The sequence below is a fragment of the Lontra canadensis genome, unplaced genomic scaffold, assembly GCF_010015895.1.
Source record: "Lontra canadensis isolate GAN:19392208 unplaced genomic scaffold, GSC_riverotter_1.0 scaffold84, whole genome shotgun sequence".
NCBI classification, from domain to species: Eukaryota; Metazoa; Chordata; class Mammalia; order Carnivora; family Mustelidae; genus Lontra; species Lontra canadensis.
This window is the reverse complement of record NW_022631078.1, coordinates 5,402,274-5,419,331: the sequence shown is the minus strand read 5'-3', so window position 1 is coordinate 5,419,331 and position 17,058 is coordinate 5,402,274. Positions and strand designations below refer to the sequence as shown.

General features: G+C 56.0%; 1 protein-coding gene across 2 annotated transcripts in view; it reads left to right on the top strand.

Moving 5' to 3' along the window:
- Positions 1 to 16,997, top strand: part of MPPED1 (metallophosphoesterase domain containing 1) — a 74,908-nt gene extending 57,911 nt beyond the window's left edge. For both annotated transcript variants that reach the window (XM_032882821.1, XM_032882822.1), the window contains exons 5-7: positions 11,827 to 11,942; positions 13,857 to 13,970; positions 16,007 to 16,997. In XM_032882821.1, the coding sequence (XP_032738712.1) occupies positions 11,827 to 11,942; positions 13,857 to 13,970; positions 16,007 to 16,125 (349 nt within the window). In that variant the 3' untranslated portion in view covers positions 16,126 to 16,997. The remainder of the gene's footprint in view (positions 1 to 11,826; positions 11,943 to 13,856; positions 13,971 to 16,006) is intronic.
- Positions 16,998 to 17,058: the final 61 nt, after the last annotated feature.

Below are 17,058 nucleotides of genomic sequence, written 5' to 3'. Positions count from 1 at the left end.
GTCTCTGCCTGGATTTCCCAGAGCAGGGCCAGGGGGAGGGGGTGAGGTCAGGGTGTTCTGCACAGCTGGGGCCGCCCACCAAGGCACCCCGGGGATGGGGGATGGGCAGGGGCCGAGCTTTCCCTGTCCTTCTCTCCTTCCCTGTGTGCATAGGCCAGGCCCCCTGGGTGGGGTGGGGGCAGGCACAGAGCCACCTGGGAGTTCTAAGCCTGGGACCCGCGGGATCCAGGCTCTGCCTACTGATGGGACAGTTGTCATAGTAACGGTTCCCACTGCTGTCCCCAAGGCTCTGTGCTTCCACCACTTGTAGTTAGACCTTTGTCCCCACTGGGCAGTCGAGGAGCCCGAGATCCAAGATCTGAGGGGACTTGCTTAGGGTCCCCCAGTGCTTAGGGCCGGGTTGGGCCTGGGTGGCAGGACGGAGGCCCCTAGACCTGGGTACAGAGAGATGCTAAAAGATTTCTTTTTTAAACTTTGTCCAATAGGTCTTCTGGAAAAAACCAAATAGAGGCTAACAGAGTGAAACCCTGGCTTCTTTCTTGGCTCCTCAGAGGCTCTCGTAGGATGTGGCCAAGGGCCTGGGACCTGGGCCAGAACCGAGGCCCGTGCCAGCCCAGCACCTGCTGTACCGGCTGTGGTCAGAGGCTGTTGGGGCCACAGGGACACCGGCCCTGCCCGTTATGGCTGCCTGGCTTCTGGGCCAACCCCTCACCAGGAATCCTGGCTTGGCACAGCTCCAGCTGCTCCCCCAGAATCCTTTGCTCTGTCTCTTAAGAAAAACTTTTTATTCTTTCGAAAAACACGTATTTCTCAGTCTCTCTCTAACACTTGTCCAAGGTGTCTGGAGCGCTGGATGTTTGCACCGCACACTCATGTTCCGTGTAGCTCTGCCGGGGCTGTCCTGGGCAGCCCGGTTTGGGGGTGCCCCTCAGACAGGATCGTGCCTGTCTCGGCCTGTGGGTGCCCACAACTGCAGGTGGCTTACTTTCATTTCTTGGGCTTTGTGGGCTCACCCGGAGGCTGGGGGTCAGGGGCAGGTGCCTGCCTCCCTGTGGTCAGTGGGCAGCCTTTTCTGGTCCATTCCCTCCCTGTCCCAGGACGCCCACTGGGGGCCCAGCTTTGTAGAGGGGGCATCACCGGCCCCACTCCCTCCCCTTAACACTCTGAGGCTCCCTGCTGGTTACTTTAGGGCCACGGAGACCCACCTGCTCTGGGTCACAGGCTGCAGGCCCGTGCCTCTCGCGCTGTGTCCGTTACCGTTGGTTCCTCTCCCGTTTCGGGGTGGTTTTAGCATGAGGCCATGGCCTTCCTCTGTTCGTTCTGGCCGGAAGGGCAGGCTTTCCCTCCTGTAGCTGCAATTCGGAGACCCCTGGGTCCGCCAGTGTGCTGGGCGCTGCTGCAAAATCGTCCCGTTTAACCCGGCGAGCAACGGGGCAAGACAGGATTGTTTTCATCCCATTTTGTGGACAGGGATGGTGAGGCTTGGGTCGAGGAACTGGCTAGAGATCTCGGCCCCAGCAGAGCGTCACGGGGGCCCAGGCCCGGTGGGCGGACTTGGTCAGCTTCGGGCCAGCTGGTGGTGGCCTTGGGAGCTGCTGCTTCCTGCTAGCCCCTGGCCCCATCCCTTGGGTAGCCCCTGTGGGCTGCAGAGCCCAGACGGCGCTCCCTGGATCCCGGGCCCCGGGAGTGCCGTGTTCTTCCTGAGCTCTGAGTCCCACTTCTGGGAAATCAGACTCAGATTCTCCCCTCCCAGGGCTGAGCAAGGGAGAGATGGGGGGGGGCATGCAGAGCTGGTGGTGGGGCACCAGGGACCTTGGTGGTATTTTGTGCCACCCCCGCCCCCCGCCATCTGGAGCCCAGGTCGGGTCAGGAATGCCTGGTTTAAGTGGGAGCCGCGGAGCCAGCCTGCCTGTGGGCCTGGCCGCACACCCCACCTGAGCTGGCCACATACCCCATCTGAGCCGGCCGCCCGCTTGGGCCGTGACAATGACCAGAGGGCGGGAGCCAGCCCACACAGCCCAGCCCGTCCCTGAGGGACCCGGCGTGGCCACCGCCAAGGGTCCCACTGCTGCTCACGCCCTCTCTCCTTCCTCCCTGGATTCTGACAGTTGTCAGCCCCACGCGCCACGCACAGCCGGCGAATTCTGATGTCGGGAAGAAATTCCTCACGGTTCCTGGCCCTCCGCTGTGCTGCCTCTGTACACGCACACACACACACACACACACACACACACACACACATAACACGCCCACCCCCGCACACACACAACTACACACACACATGCACCCACCCTCATGCCCACATGTGCACACACACATGCAGCTGCACACACACACCACACGCCCACGCCCGCACACACAACTACATACACGCATGCACCCACCCCCACACATGCACACACACCGTACACACACATGCACACCTCCCCATGTCACACACACACACACACACACACACCCATCCATTCCTCTCTCTCTCACACAAACTCTCTCCTCTGCCCCTTCCCTGTCCTTATCTCCCTCCATTTCACCTTGTTGTTATCTCCTTTACAGAGGGCCCCTCTGCACATATGCGCACTAGTCTACATGAGATTAATGTTTGAAACGAATTGTCTGCCTTCTCCCTGCTGCACAGTCCCCGCGAAACAAAAGATGAATGGTTCCACACTTCGGAAGGGTGGGGGAAATTAATTAGGAATGACAAAGGACCCCATTCTTCGGTTCCACTTATCTTGCTGCTGACTTGCCGGAACTGCTGTATGCTGGGGGGGCAAGGTGTGTGATTGGCAGTCCTTGGGGACCGGTCTCCAGCCTGCACGGCCCTGCCCCCTCACTAGCCCCCTCACTAGCCCCCTCGGCCCCTGGCCGGTGGCGGCGGCCCCCTCGGCCTCCCCCTCTGGAGACCAGGAATGCGGCAGACCTCTCTCCCTCAGAGCCCAGGTGATGGCGGTGGCTGTTCAGACTGTGGGATGTCCCCAGGTGTCCGGGAACCACCTGTGGGGGTGAACTCGCTTGGGCCACATGGGTGTGTCACTGACTCAGTTTCCCCAGCTGCAGAATGGGAGCACAGCCTCCCTGGGGTACCGAGAGTGTTCTGGGAGGCTCTTGGGGCCACTGACGTGTGGTACCCCCATCTGAGATGCTCTCAGTATAGCCATCTCTGAGAGAAGCTTCTCGGTGGGAGTAGGGTCAGCGCCCTGCTCAGAGCGCAGCTTTCACCCCCATAGAATGAGGAGTGGAAGTGGGAACACCTGGCCCACGAGGTCCGCTGTAAGAGGCTGTCCCCTTCTACCAGGCAGGGCTGCCACCCTCAACCCCCACTCCTAGGGAGCAGGCTGCCTGGGGAGGCAGGGAAGGTCCCCGGAAGGAGGTGAGCCAAGATGCAGCAGAGGATGAGAGCACACTGAGCCTGGCTTCACTCTGAGGTCTCATCTGTGAAATGGGCACACGAGCCCACCCAGGCAGGTCATGGGAGGCTGGGAGAGACTGGGATGCCCCATGGGTGGTTTGTTCTCACGCTTGTGCTTCTTATAGGTCTCAGGGCCTCAGGACTCCAGGGGCTCTGGGGTGCGGGGGCCACCGTCAGGAGTGTGCACAGAGGAGAGGGTGAATTCTTAGTCCTTTCCACCTGCCTGCCCGCCGGTAGAGCTCCTGACCATTGACTCCATCATGCGTGCGTTCATTAGCACACACTGGGAACCAGCCGTCCCTGAGTCCGCTTGGCTCAGCTGCCTGTTGGGCAAAAGGGATTTAGGGACGGTTTGAACCTTCCCTGAGAGAGCCACCATGAGGGGACTCGGAGCAGGGAGGGTCACCTGTGCTTGGGGGATAGAGGCAATTAGGGAAGCTTCCTGGAAGAGGTGGTCTTTAAGCCAAGCCTTAACAAATAATGGGTCATGGACTCTGAGGAGAGGCTAAGAACGGCTTTCAGATGGCTGGAAAAGCAGGAGCAAGAACCCAGAGATGGGGAGAGGCAGGCGGTGTTCAGCAAATGGAAAGGATTGTTGTGGCCAGCACGTGGTGAGTTCAGGGGGAAATCTGAGCAGGACGGTCCAAGAGGGGGACTGGGGCAGAGCCCACGGGCCCTGTGTGCCACACTCTGAGGTCTGAGCTTGTCTTCTAGGCACAGGGAGCCGTGGAAGGCTTTGGAGTAGGGAAGTCACCTGGGGGAACACTTGAGAGTTGGGGCACCAGGAGCCAGAGTCACAGGTGCTTCTTCCCTGTCCAGCTCAGAGGGGGCCCAGCAGGGCCAGGGGCTGGGCTGGAACCAGACAGGGTGCATTCAGGAGCTGCTCAGAGGGACAGCAGGCTGTTGCCATTGAAGAGTGGGATCCCGTGGCTTGGCCACCCCTGTAGGGTCCTCTCTGGGTCAGCCACCTCTTGGGCATAGGACGCAGGAGCCGGGAACCCTGGTCCATGTCCCTTTTGCCCCCTCTGTGCCCTCAGGCACACCACCTGGCCTCTCTATGCCATCATTTCCTTGTCTTTAAAGTGGGAGCCTCCCAGGACTTTGTTAAGGGTTAACTGATTAACTGAACGGAGATGGGGAAGTCAGTGGGGTTTGCGGAGGAGATGGGAGACGGGATTCCTGGTCCTATTTGCATAAATCTGGCCCGGACGCAGAGAGCACAGGCTCCGGCATCTGCTGTCTGGGTTTGAGCCCCCCCTAACCCCCCACCCCCGTCTCACTTGGTCAGCAGGTAACCCTGTGCAAATCTCTGTACCTGCCCGCACCTCAGTCTCCGCATCTGTAAAATGGAGCAGTGATGGCAGCTGCCCCCCCCACGTGGGTGTGAGGACTGGGGGCTCATGGAGAGGCTCTGGATTTGTGCCTTTGTGGGTGCCCCCCACCTTGGCCTCCGGGCAAGGGAATTCCAGATGCTCGCCCTCGGGCATCGTGCCCTGGCCTGGGTGCACCACCAGGCCCAGCCCCACCCCAGGGCACCCCAGACCTCCTCCTCCTGCACACCCCAGCATCCCCCGGAAATGGGGTGCCCATAGCCCAGGCTAACCGAGTGACCCCTGGGTGCCCCCCCCGCCCAGGAGCCGTGTGCCTTACCTGGCCAAGCAGAGAGCACTGGGCTTCAGCGTTCTCTGTAGACGGGCGTAATCCCCTCCCGTCTGCTGTCGGGGGACCTGGGATTCATGCTTCAGGGGGAAATCGTTTAATGATTGGCCACGAGGAGGTCATTTATATTGGCTAAGCGGGCTTAATTAGCCTGGATTCGAAGGTTACCATCAGCGCACAAAAAAGCTGTTAAGGGGTTAACCTCTGAGAGATTACATTGTATTCAGCGCTCTGTTAAAGTTTGAATTAATTTTTCCCATGGGTTTGTTCACATTCTAATTTTCAACTAAATGAGACATCTGTTTCAGAAAAGGAAAATTTGCTCTGGTTGTCATGGCAACTATCATTCTGTAAGAAAATTATTCCAATGGTTACTTTAGAACAGAAAGACAGAAATTCAGGACATAAAGCCGCCTCCTATTGCTCAGTCGGAATTCTGATTCATCCGCCCTCCTTGGGGTCTGTGATGTGTCCTGGACAGTACGCAGACATCGGGCTCCTGGCCCTCAGTGTGGCATGGCTGGGTCCAATGCCAGGTCGCGTTGGAGATGAGGGTGGGGTTTTTGCAGGGCCCTGGGTATCCTGTCTTGGGCATTCACAGTCTCAGACCACAGCTGCCCCCAGGTGGGTGGGCCACTAGCGCGTAGGCTGGACCCTGGCTGCTTGGATGGCGGACTCTGTGAGCCCTTGCCTGCCCTGGCCTCTGTCTTAAAACCAGGGCAACCTTGGACTTCAGCTCTGGCCCCAAAGAGCCTTATGATGGACCAGACGTAGAATGCTGGGAGCATCTGGGGCCGATTTCACCTTGAAGAAGGCCCGGCCCCACCCTTCTGTCTCCCCTTCCCATGGCAGGAACCTGAGCGGACATCCACAGGAGGGGCTGGAGGGATTTCCAGGTCCTGTGGGCTGGTTAAAGACCTCTGAGTTGAGGTCACTATGAAGAGTCTGTCCCTCGCTGTGCTGGAGAAATCCCTGGCCTGACGAGGGTGTTCCCCAACCCACAGGCCATCCTGGCAAATATCTCCTTTGGATGTTTGCATGAATAATTTGGCTCTTCCTGGTCCCCCTAAAATTTCAATACAAGCTAGAACCTCCCCTTTTTCCCATTGACGGAGCTCATGGGTGTTTAGAAGGAGTTTTCATAGTGGAAGAATAATTTAACCTCTTAAACCTCCTCCCACTCTCCTTTTTCCCCTCCCCTCTGGGTCAGGGTCATAGCACCTAGCAAGAGGGTCAGAAGCACCTCATGGGGTAGGGTCTGGGGGCACAGGCATCATGATCCTGCTGGGAGAGGTGAAGTCACCAGCCCAGGGGTAGAACCAGGGTGCCTTATGCTAACCTGGGTGCCTTGAGCAAGCTCTCAGGGCCTCCCCGGGGGCAGGGTGGATTCCACGTTCCCAGGATCGGAGGCGGTGTATTTCCAAGAGCTAGGCAGGTGTATCTACGGGGAAATGCCTGTCCGAGAGGAAGGGAGAGGGGAAGCTGGGGCAGGTGGAGGCTTGCGTGGGTCCGTCTGCTCCTGGGGGCCTCTGAGGTCTCTGGTTTGTTTCTAGCTGCCTCTTTCAAGAAGCTACCCCTTGCTGTGCCTCACAGGAACTAACAGACGCCTTCTCTTCATGCAGATGAGGCCTCATCCCGTCTTGTAAATATTTGATTAGATTTTTGAAGAATGAATTCTGTATTTGGAAGGCAGTGCCAGAAACACGTTGCTTCTTTCCCAGGAGGCTGATGGGGCTTGGGCTCCTGGGAGGGCCACTAGGCTTGGCTTTCTGAGTGGCTCCCAGGCTGCTGCAGCCTTCCCTGCAGTGACTCTGGCCTGGCTCAGCCAGAGAGCGGCTGTGAGTATGCCCAGAGTCTGGGCTTCAGAGATGGCAGAGCCGGGAGCTCAGCGTGTTAGGGCAGGAGCAGTCCCGGCTGGCCGCTGGAGCACGACTCTTTCTGACCAGGAACCATGGTAGGAAAAACACTTTACACTGTGACTCAGTATATCCAGCCATGGGTGTCTATTTAAATATAAATATATTTAACTGAAGTATCCTTTCCCTGCTAGGAGGTACTCTTTTTTTTTTTTTTTTTGGATGCTTTATTTTCTTATTAAAAAAATGTTATTGTGACCCATCAAAATGCAATTTGAAAAGCTCTGCCTTAGGTCAAAGGTTTTTCATGAAGGTTCCATGGGTGAGTTTCTGGAAGGGCCCACAATAATGATGGTGATAGTGATAATGATGATGGTGGTGCCGATGGTGGTGATTGTGGTGATGATGGTGGTGGTGGTGGTGATGGTGGTGGTGATGGTGGTGATAATGGTGGTGGTGGTGGTGATGATGGTGATGGTGGTGGTGGTGATGGTGGTGATGGTGGTGGTGATGGTGATTGTGGTGATGGTGGTGGTGATGATGATTGTGGTGATGGTGGGACAATGGTGGTGGTGGTGATGGTGGTGGTGGTGGTGGTGGTGGTGGTGATGGTAATGGTGGTGAGGATGGTGTTGGTGATTGTGGTGATGATGGTGGTGGTGGTGATGATGGTGGTGGTGGTGATGATGGTGGTGGTGATGGTGACAATGGTGGTGGTGGTGATGATGGTGATGGTGGTGGTGCTGATGGTGGTGGTGATGGTGATGGTGATAATGGTGGTGGTGGTGATGGTGATGGTGATAATGGTGGTGGTGATGGCGGTGATAATGGTGCTGGTGGTGGTGATGATGTTGATGGTGATAGAGTGATGATGAAGATGAAGGTGATAATGGTGGTGATGGAAATGATGAAGGCAGCTGCAATGCACTGAATCAGGCACTGTTTTACGCACTTTACGTGGATTAATGGATTTAATCCTTCCAAACAACCCTATTTTACAGAGGGGGATATTGAAGCATAAAGAGAAATTGAGTCACTTGCCAAAAGTCACACGGGTAGGAAGAGGTGGACCTATTCTCACCTAGGTCTCTCTGACCCCAACATTGCCTTGGAGTTGGGTATAAGATTGTGTATGCGTGTGTGTGAGGTGCATTTTCTGTTATTCAAGGGCCAGCCTCTGTGGGTGTATCAGTGATAGGAGGTGTCTTCTGAGGGGACTGTCCCCAGACCAACCCATGCAGATGCTATTCCCCAGCCCTGAACACCTGGTCTCCTCCCTTGGCAGGTACTTTCTACAGTTGGGGATCCCTTGGGCAGCCCAAACCCAGGGATGCAGACAGCCCCTCTGTGACTGCTTCTCACCATCTGTTTCTCCTCCCAGAGCCTCAGAGTGCAGATACCAGCCCCCCTTCACAGGTGGTTCTCCTGGGGCCCACTCGTGTCTAGGGATGAGGGAATCTTCTCGGCTCCTCCCATAAGAACAAGGCAAGAACCACAGCCCTCTTCTCCAAGGCCAAAACTTAGGCCTTGGAGGTGGTGGCCTGGTGTGCTCTGCCCACTTTTAGTAAGTTTCTCTGGGCAGGAGCTGGGGTCTGTCTTTTGGATATGGGCATCATCCTTGGTTTCAGAGTTTAGGCTGTGATCCTCAGGCAGCAGGAGAAGTCCTGTTTGACATCTGTTAACAGATGGATTCATTCATTCATTTATTCGCTGCCTCCAGGCTGGTCTGGGTGCGCAAGGTGAGAGGAAGACTGGGGCAGACAGGGCTTTGAAGGATAAACGTGGCATGAGGTCAGGGGTGGGCAGGAGAAGAGGAGGGAGCCGGCATTCCTGGCAGGAGTCCCAGGTGAGCAAGGCTAGCAGGGGAGGGGATTTGGCAGGTGTATGAAATGGCAAAGGACTCGTACCCCAAATGGCCGCTGTGGTCCCCCATCTTCTTCCTACATAAACCCATGTTCTAGAAGATGGCACTGCAGGCATGAAGGCTGAGGGGAGAGAGGGTCAGGTCTGGGTTCAAACATGACTTGCCCCACCTGGGCACCTCACTGCCCCTCACTGAACCTCACTCAGTCTTTTTATACAGAAGGTACCATGGTGGGACTGAATTAGGGTTTTCAAATGGTGTTCCGTGAGATGCCCAGGGTTCCAAAGACATGCTTTAGGTGGCTGCCAATAGGTAGAGCTGTTGGGTCAAGAGCCAGAGGTCTCAGCCTCGCCATGAAGGACATAGGGGCCATGAGAGGGATTTTAGGGACAGCTTTGGGCATGTGAGAGAGACCTTGAAGATGAAAGCCTGGCCACACTGCTGACTTTTACGGTTTGTGCTGGAGGCGGTAATGAGGTGCCCAGCCCGGGGGTCAGCACACCCAAATCCCAGGCTAGCTCACCTTGTTGAGCCTCTGGTTTCTTATTTGTAAAATGTGGATACTCTTAGTCCTTAATTCCCAGGGTTCTTGTCACAGGAAAACCATCCCTGTAAGGTACTTAAAGGGCACCTGACAGAAAAGTAGGTAGTCAGGAAATGTAGGCAATGATTTCTGTTCTCAGTCTCCTCATCTGTAAAAGAGAAAGAAAGAGACCTGGCTGCCTATCCTCGCTGCTGGTGTGACAGTCCCTGAGGTGGCAGAGGGGGTGGTGATGAGAGTGATGACGGTGATGGTGGTGTTGATGACTGTGTCAGTGTCCTGGGGCCCTATAACTAATCACCACAGATGGGGGTGCTTAAAACAACAGACATTTATTCTCTCACAGTTTGGAGGCTGGAAGTCTGATATCAAGGTGTCACCACCATTTGTCCTTTTTGAGGGCCCTGAGGGAGAATTTCATGCCCCTCTCCCAGCCTCTGGTTGGGGCTACAAGCACTTGGCACTCCTTGGCTTATAGACAACATCACTCCAATCTCTACCTCCATTGTCAATGGCCCTTTTCTCTCTGTGTCTCTGTGTTTTCACATGACCTCTCATAAGAACACCAGTCACTAGATTAGGGGCATGCCCTAACCTGGTACCACCTCATCTTAACTTGATTATATCTGCAAGGACCCTGTTTCTAAATTTGGTCACATTCATAGGTACCTGGGGTCCATACTTCAACATACGTTTTTGAAGGACACAATTTGACCCACAACAATGGTGATAGTGATGCTGGTGATGGTGATTGTGGTGATGGTTATGGTGATGGTTATAGTGATTGTGGTGGTGGTGATGATGGTAATGATAATGGCGATGATATGATGTGGTGATGGTGATGGTGGGGTGGTGATGATGGTGGTGATGGTGATGGTGGTGGTGATGATGGTGATGGTGGTGATGTTGGTGATGATGATGGTAGTGACGGTGATGGTGGTGAGGGTTATGGTGGTTGTGGTGGCGATGATGGTAGTGATAATGGTGATGATCATGATGTGATGGTGATGGTGGTGATGATGATAGTGATGGTGGTGGTAATGATGACGGTGGTGGTGGTAATGATGGTGGTGATATTGGTGATGATGATGGTGGTGATGGTGATATTGGTGATGATGGTGGTGAAAGTTATGGTGACTGTGGTGGTGATGATGATGGTAGTGATAATGGCGATGATCATGATGTGGTGATGGTGATGGTGAGGTGGTGATGATGATGGTGATGGTGGTGATGATGATAGTGATGGTGGTGGTGATGATGATGGTGGTGATATTGGTGATGATGGTGGTGATGGTGATGGTGGTGACAGTGGTAATGAAGATGATGGTGATAGTGATGGTGGTGGTGATGATGGTGACTTTGTAAATCGTAACAGGCTGTGTTAACGTGGTATCTTATAATGACTTAGGCCCAAGAGAGCTTCATAGTAGGGATGTTTTTGTTGGAAATGAAAGCCCAGGGTGCCTTTGCCTCTGCCTTTGGCTCAGGTCATGATCTCAGGGTCCTGGGATCGAGTCCTGCATCGGACTCTCTGCTTGGCAGGGAGTCTCTTCCTCCTCTCTCTCTCTGCCCGCCTCTCTGCCTACTTGTGATTTTTTTCTGTCAAATAAATAAATAAAATCTTAAAAAAAAAAAGAAATGAAAGCCCAATCAAATGGCTTTATGTTGCCCATATAACCGAGAAGTGCAGAAGTATGGTGGGTGACTGGTACAGTTTTGATCCAGCGGGCTCCCTTGGGCCATGCGGTCCAGCCATTGCCCTTTGGGACAGCTTATTAGCTGCTAACAGTTTCCAAGGCAAGAAGCTCATTGGTTGATATGCAGGGGTGAAAACATCCTCTCTTGTCATTGAAAGAAGAAATATCTGGGATTCCCACCAATGGGAAGGATCTAGACTTCATGTTCACCACTGAGCCAATCCAAGGGAATCATTGGCATCGTTCAGTCTAGGTCTGAGTTGAGATTCCATTAATTGGTCTGTGTCCCTCTGGTCCTGCCTTTAGAGCTGGGGATGGACTCAGCCCGGCTGGAAGCTTCAAGGGAAAGCAGGAATCAGCATCCTCCCCTTGGAAGCCATTTTCTCTGGACTGGGTCTCCACCTGCCCCAACTTGGGCAGGAAGGCGGAGAGTGTTTTCCTGGTGAGGGATCGGGGGGCATGTTCTTCTCTGAATTTCCTTAGAAAAGCTTGGAGAAGTAGAGGTCTTTGGCTGACACTGATTCTTTTAAAATGTTCCTTTTAAAAGTTTACAGAAATAATATTTATTCATCCTAGAAAAACAGAACCTGTGTTGAAGGAAGGGGGAAAGAGAAGAGGAGGCCAGAGACATCCCACAGCCTGCGAGTGGGTCAGGATTCTGGCTAAGTCCAGGCCATCCCCACCTTTACGTTGAGTTTCTAGGGATCAAGCCTGTCCCAGAGACCATTTGGCACCGCGGCGGCTTCCCCTACCTGTGACAGTCCTGTGCTCTCTCTGAACTGCCCGCTCTTCTTCCGTAGGCAGCCGTGGTTTTATGGCTGGGGCTTTAACCTCCCACGAGGCCAAGCACTGCTAGAGAAATGGAACCTCATTCCTGAAGGCGTAGACATCCTGATAACCCACGGACCGCCACTGGGTAAGAGTCAGCTTCCCCCTGCCTTGGCTGGCCCGGCCCCCAGCGGGCCTGCTGGTGCTGGGGGCTGCCGCCGGGGGTGTGGGTGCTGAGAGGCAGAGTCTGGCCCCACCTGAGCACGGAGATCAGCCTTGACGAGCTCTGTTCTGAGTCTGACTTGCTGTGGCACTGGGGACAGTTCCCCCCATGCCCCCTCATTTCCCCTACTGTGTGCTGGGGGTTCAGCGTGTTACCTCGTGGACTCCTCGCAGCCCCCCAGGGAGGTCAGCATCAGCTGCCTAGTTTACACGTGTGGGTACTGGAGCTCAGGGACGTGGAGAGGCAGGGCTGGGCCCTTGACCTGCATCCTGGGGACCGAATACCTTCAAGGTCACTCTCTCGGCTTCGTCCTGTATGCCCTCACCTGTGAGACACCTGGGGAACTGCACCCCCACCCATTCCAACAGTCTCCAGGGCCTATGGGTTCCATCCTCAACAGGTCTTGTCCCAGGCTCCACTGCCCCCTCCCTGGTCCAAGCTGATGTCACCGCTCACTTGGTCTGTTTCTGGGCCCCACTGGCTGTCCCATCGGGGGCTTTCTCAGGCCTCCCCTCCCCCTTTCCTCACCCACACTTCCTGTCCATCTGCACATCCTTCCGATTCCACCTCCAAACTGGATCCCAGCTCCTTCCTCTCCTCTGCACTGCGGCTCTCCCCACCTGGGTCCCGGCCAATGTCTTTTGTCCCTTTGATGATTGCCATGGTCTCCTCACGGGTCCCCTGGTTCCGGAGTCTTGCCCCTTCCACTCCACTCTCCTCAGATCAGGAGAGGGAATTCTCTGAATTAGCAGCTATGCCATGCCGGCCCTCTACAACACTTCATAACTCCCCTAGGCCTTAGAATGCTGTCCAAACTCCCAGCAGCCCCGCCCCTCCCAGCCTCCTCCACCTCCTGCTGCCTCCACATAACTTGCCATCACTCCCGCAGCATTTGGGGTCCAGGGTGGGAAATCCTGGACAAGGGGTGAACCTGGGCAGTACTTGCCTCCAGGGTTTATAGGCTGTGGGGTAGAGGGGCGTGGAATGGCCAAGCCTGGTGGGACCTTTCTCTCCTTCCCTCCCTCCCTCTCTCTGTCTCTCTGTCTCCCTGTCTCCCTCCCTCTCTCATCACTAAGGCAGTGGCAGGGGCAGCCTGCCTAGTTCGGGGACTCAGAGGCTCCCCCTTCCCCTTCCTAGCGTGCAGGAACCTGTCTCCCCCACCCAAACCAAGGGGGGCCGAGACGAACCCTGGCGGCTCACTTGGAGTCCTCGATTACTCTTCGTTTGCGCGGCCGTGTGCGAATAATGGGCCGCCGCCATCTGGGGCGGCTCCGGGAGGCTGGCGGTGCGAGCAGACCCTGACCCAGCCGTGAGCCAGGCTGCAGCGAATGGAGTTCATTTTCATGATTTTGGGGTATCTGTTTAGAAAGTTTCCAACCTGGAAATCTCGCTCCTGGTTCTGCTCAGCTGCCAGCCCCTAGGGTGCCCTTGGGCCTCCCCTGTCCCTTTCAGGCCTCGGTGTGCCTGTCTCTGCAATGGGGGCGATGACACCTAGGAGGCCGCTTCAAGCACAGGTCTGGGGGGGCTCACTTGGCCCCCAGCGCCTGGCCCGCTCTGGACTCTGGTAAGCCAGGCTTTCCGGGTGGCCCTGCAGAGGAGGAAGGCCGGGGCCGCCAGGCCCTAGGCAGCCCGTGGCAGAGCCCTCGGCTTTCCTCCCTGAAGGCAGGGGGCCAGGCGGCCTCAGGAGAGCTTGCTGGGGCTCTGGGGCAGGGTCCGCCCGGGACTGTGAGGCCTGGACCCCGTGTCTCTGAGACTCAAAAGCTGGGGTGTGGGGCCTGCAGGGCTGGGGGCCCAGTCGTCTGGCCGCTGTCACTGCCCCGCTGTCATCTCCTCACACAGGCTTCCTGGACTGGGTCCCCAAGAAGATGCAGCGGGTGGGCTGCGTGGAGCTGCTCAACACGGTGCAGAGGCGCGTCCAGCCACGGCTGCATGTCTTTGGCCACATCCACGAAGGTCGGCGCAGGGGTGGGGAGGGGCTCCTCATGGGCCCTGTGGAGGGACCCCCTCACCTCCCTCCCACCCGGTCACCTCCTCCCTGATGTCAGCCCCTTCCCGACGTGCGCTCTTGTACATGTTTTGTCTGCACTTGGCCATCAGTTGGCTACCGCTGAAGTGGTTAACAGTGGGAAGACAGTTGCAAAGTCTGGCAAGACTCAGGGCTAAGTTTCACTCCCTGGGAGTGCAGCGACTCCACCTGGCTGCTGCCTCCAGCCTGGGAGGCTTTTGGAACGTGAGCAAGGAGGCTTCCTGGAGGAGGAGACATTGGATGGAACATGGAGGGTGTGTTAGGTTTGGTAGGCTCACTGTGAGCTCCTTAAGACTGGCAGTTACCTACATCTCTACAGCCTGGCATACAGTTGGTGCTTAATAAATGTAGAGGGCCCATTGCTTGCCTGAGACATTCTGGTGGCACCTCACCTCCACCTCCACCACATGCACATACAGACCTGGTATTCTGGCTCTGTTCGTGGGGGGTGGGGACACTTGCTGTGTCCACACAGTTGGAATGGGGGGGTTCACTTCCACTTGGGGGCAGTGGGCAAGGCGGGTGTGATGGTGCTGGTGAGGTCAGCCCACACGCCCATGCCCTGCACATAGGGCTTTCCTTATTAGCCTGGAGCCTGATTCCTCAGCTTGGCATACCCCTCCTTTTACTCCTTTCAGGCCTTCATCCCACCTGCCCGAGGCCACACTGTCCCATCCCACCCTACCAGAAAGCACATGGGCTCCCATGGGCCATGGGGACGGATGTGGTTTCCCCCAGAGTTGTCTCCCAGCCTCCTGCACCTCTGTCCGTGTTAGGCCAGGGTCCCCGGGCCTCACATATGCTTGGTCTGCATCAGGTCATTTTCTAGCTCAGAAGCAAACAAGCCTCAGCCCTTTCCCTGAGGGCTGCTGCATGGTGTTGTCGGAGGACAGAAGTGATCAGACCTCCCCTGGCCCTGAGGAGATCACAGAGGAAAACAGGCAGTCAAAGGCAGAATCTGAGAGGTCATGGGATGGACAACCCACGTGCTTTGGGATAGCAATATTGCCATCATTTTTTGCAGCCCAGACATGCCATCAGATCCCAGGTGATGTGTGACCCAAACCACACTCCTGCGCGATTGTATAGGCAAAATGGGGGCTCCAGAGAATGGGTAACCTACAAGAGGAGGGGAAGTGGCCTTTCTGGCTTGGAGGTGATCTGAGCTGAAGGATGAGGATTCTAACAGGTAGACACGGTGGGAAAAGGGTATGATGACAGCAGAGGCTGAGAGAAGAAAGTACATGATGATGGTGATGATGGTGGTGAAGTGATGATGGTCATGATGGTGGTAATGGTGGTGGTGATGGTGATGATGGTGATGGTGACGATGGTGATGATGGTGATGGTGACGATGGTGGTGATGGTGATGGTGGTAATGGTAGGAGGTGAAGGTGGCAATGGTGATGTTGGTGGTGGTGATAGTGATGGTGATGATGGCAATGATGGTGATTGTGGTGATGGTAGTGATCGTAATGGTGGTAATGGTGCAGATGATGATGGTGATTGTGGTGATGATGGTGGTAATGGTGATGGTGGTGATGGTAGTGGTGGTTATGGAGATGAGGGTGGCTTGGTGATGATGGTGGTGATGATGATGATGCGATAATGGCAATGTTGGTGGTGATGATGATGGTGATGGTGGTGATGATGATGGTGGTGATGTCGTCAATGGTGATATCTCACTGTGTGCTCCCCATGTGCTTTCCAGGCACCGGGCTGAACAAACACTGTATGTGGATTATTATCTTATTTGCCCTTTGCAGCAGTCAGGGAAGGAGCATCTGTCATCACCTCTATCTATAGATGAAGAGGACGAGTTGAGGGTTTCGGTAGCTTGCCCTGGCTTGTTGAGCCAGCTGCAGCGGAGTGCTCTCTGACTACCACGCCCCCTAGGCCACCTCACTACCCTAGGTCCTGGCCTTACTCCCTCAGCCCTGACGGCTGTGTGCTTACTTTCCAGGGTACGGTGTCATGGCAGATGGGACAACCACCTACGTGAACGCGTCTGTGTGCACCGTGAACTACCAGCCTGTGAATCCGCCCATAGTCATTGACCTCCCCACACCCCGGAACTCCTGACTGCCCCTGCTGTCTCAGCCCTTCCTGCTCACATCAGCTACACATGCCTGGCCGAGAGCACAGACCCCCAACCACCCTTCCTTCCACGCAGACCAGCTGCCTGGCCACGGGAGCAGCCCAGCTGATGGGTTGAGGCCTTGGAATGAAGAAAGCCTCCCCTGACTCTTCAGCCTCCGTCACCCGGAGTCAGGACCCTGTGGGTCCCTGGCAGGGGTTCTGTGCTCATTACTGTTTTCTGCGTGTACATTTCTGCGTGTACCTTGTCAAAGGACCTAACAAGCTTGCGGTCCTGTCCTGCTTGGGGATTGACGGACTCTTCATCCCTCTCAGTCGGACCCACTCGTGGGCTTGGGAAGCTGCTGCTCCTGGACACGCTTTGGAAGTTCTCGCACAAAATCGCCCTCTAACCGAGGTCTGTGTGGCAGCAAGCCCCGGGGTTGGGGGTGTGTGGGAGGATTTGGAGCCTGGGTGCAAGTGGCACCCGTTCCCGCCCCCCGCCCCCCACAGGGCTTGGGGAGGAGATGGGCCTGCTTTACAGCTGAGGCCCTTGAGGGAGCGATCAGGGACGTCTCAGGAATTCGGGCCACAAGGCCAACAAGGCCAACAAGCCGTCTGCCTCACCTCGTGACCCCGCTTTCTTCCTATGGGCAGCTTTGCCATCTTGAACAGTGACCTGAGCACCCTGGGTGCTCGCGTGGAGCCTGGACCCGGGAGAGTGTTTCTATAGAACGAGCCATGTGGGTGCCCAGGACCAGATGGAAGGTTCCCGAGTCACAGACCCGTGGGTCTGAGCAGCTCTGCAGAACTCGGCAGGCTGGAGGGGCCGCAGACCGAGGCCACCCTGCCACATGGTTGTGCCCATGTGGGCGTGCGCGCACGTGCACACACACACACACACACACACAGTCCTTCTTAACGTAATGAAGTGGACCC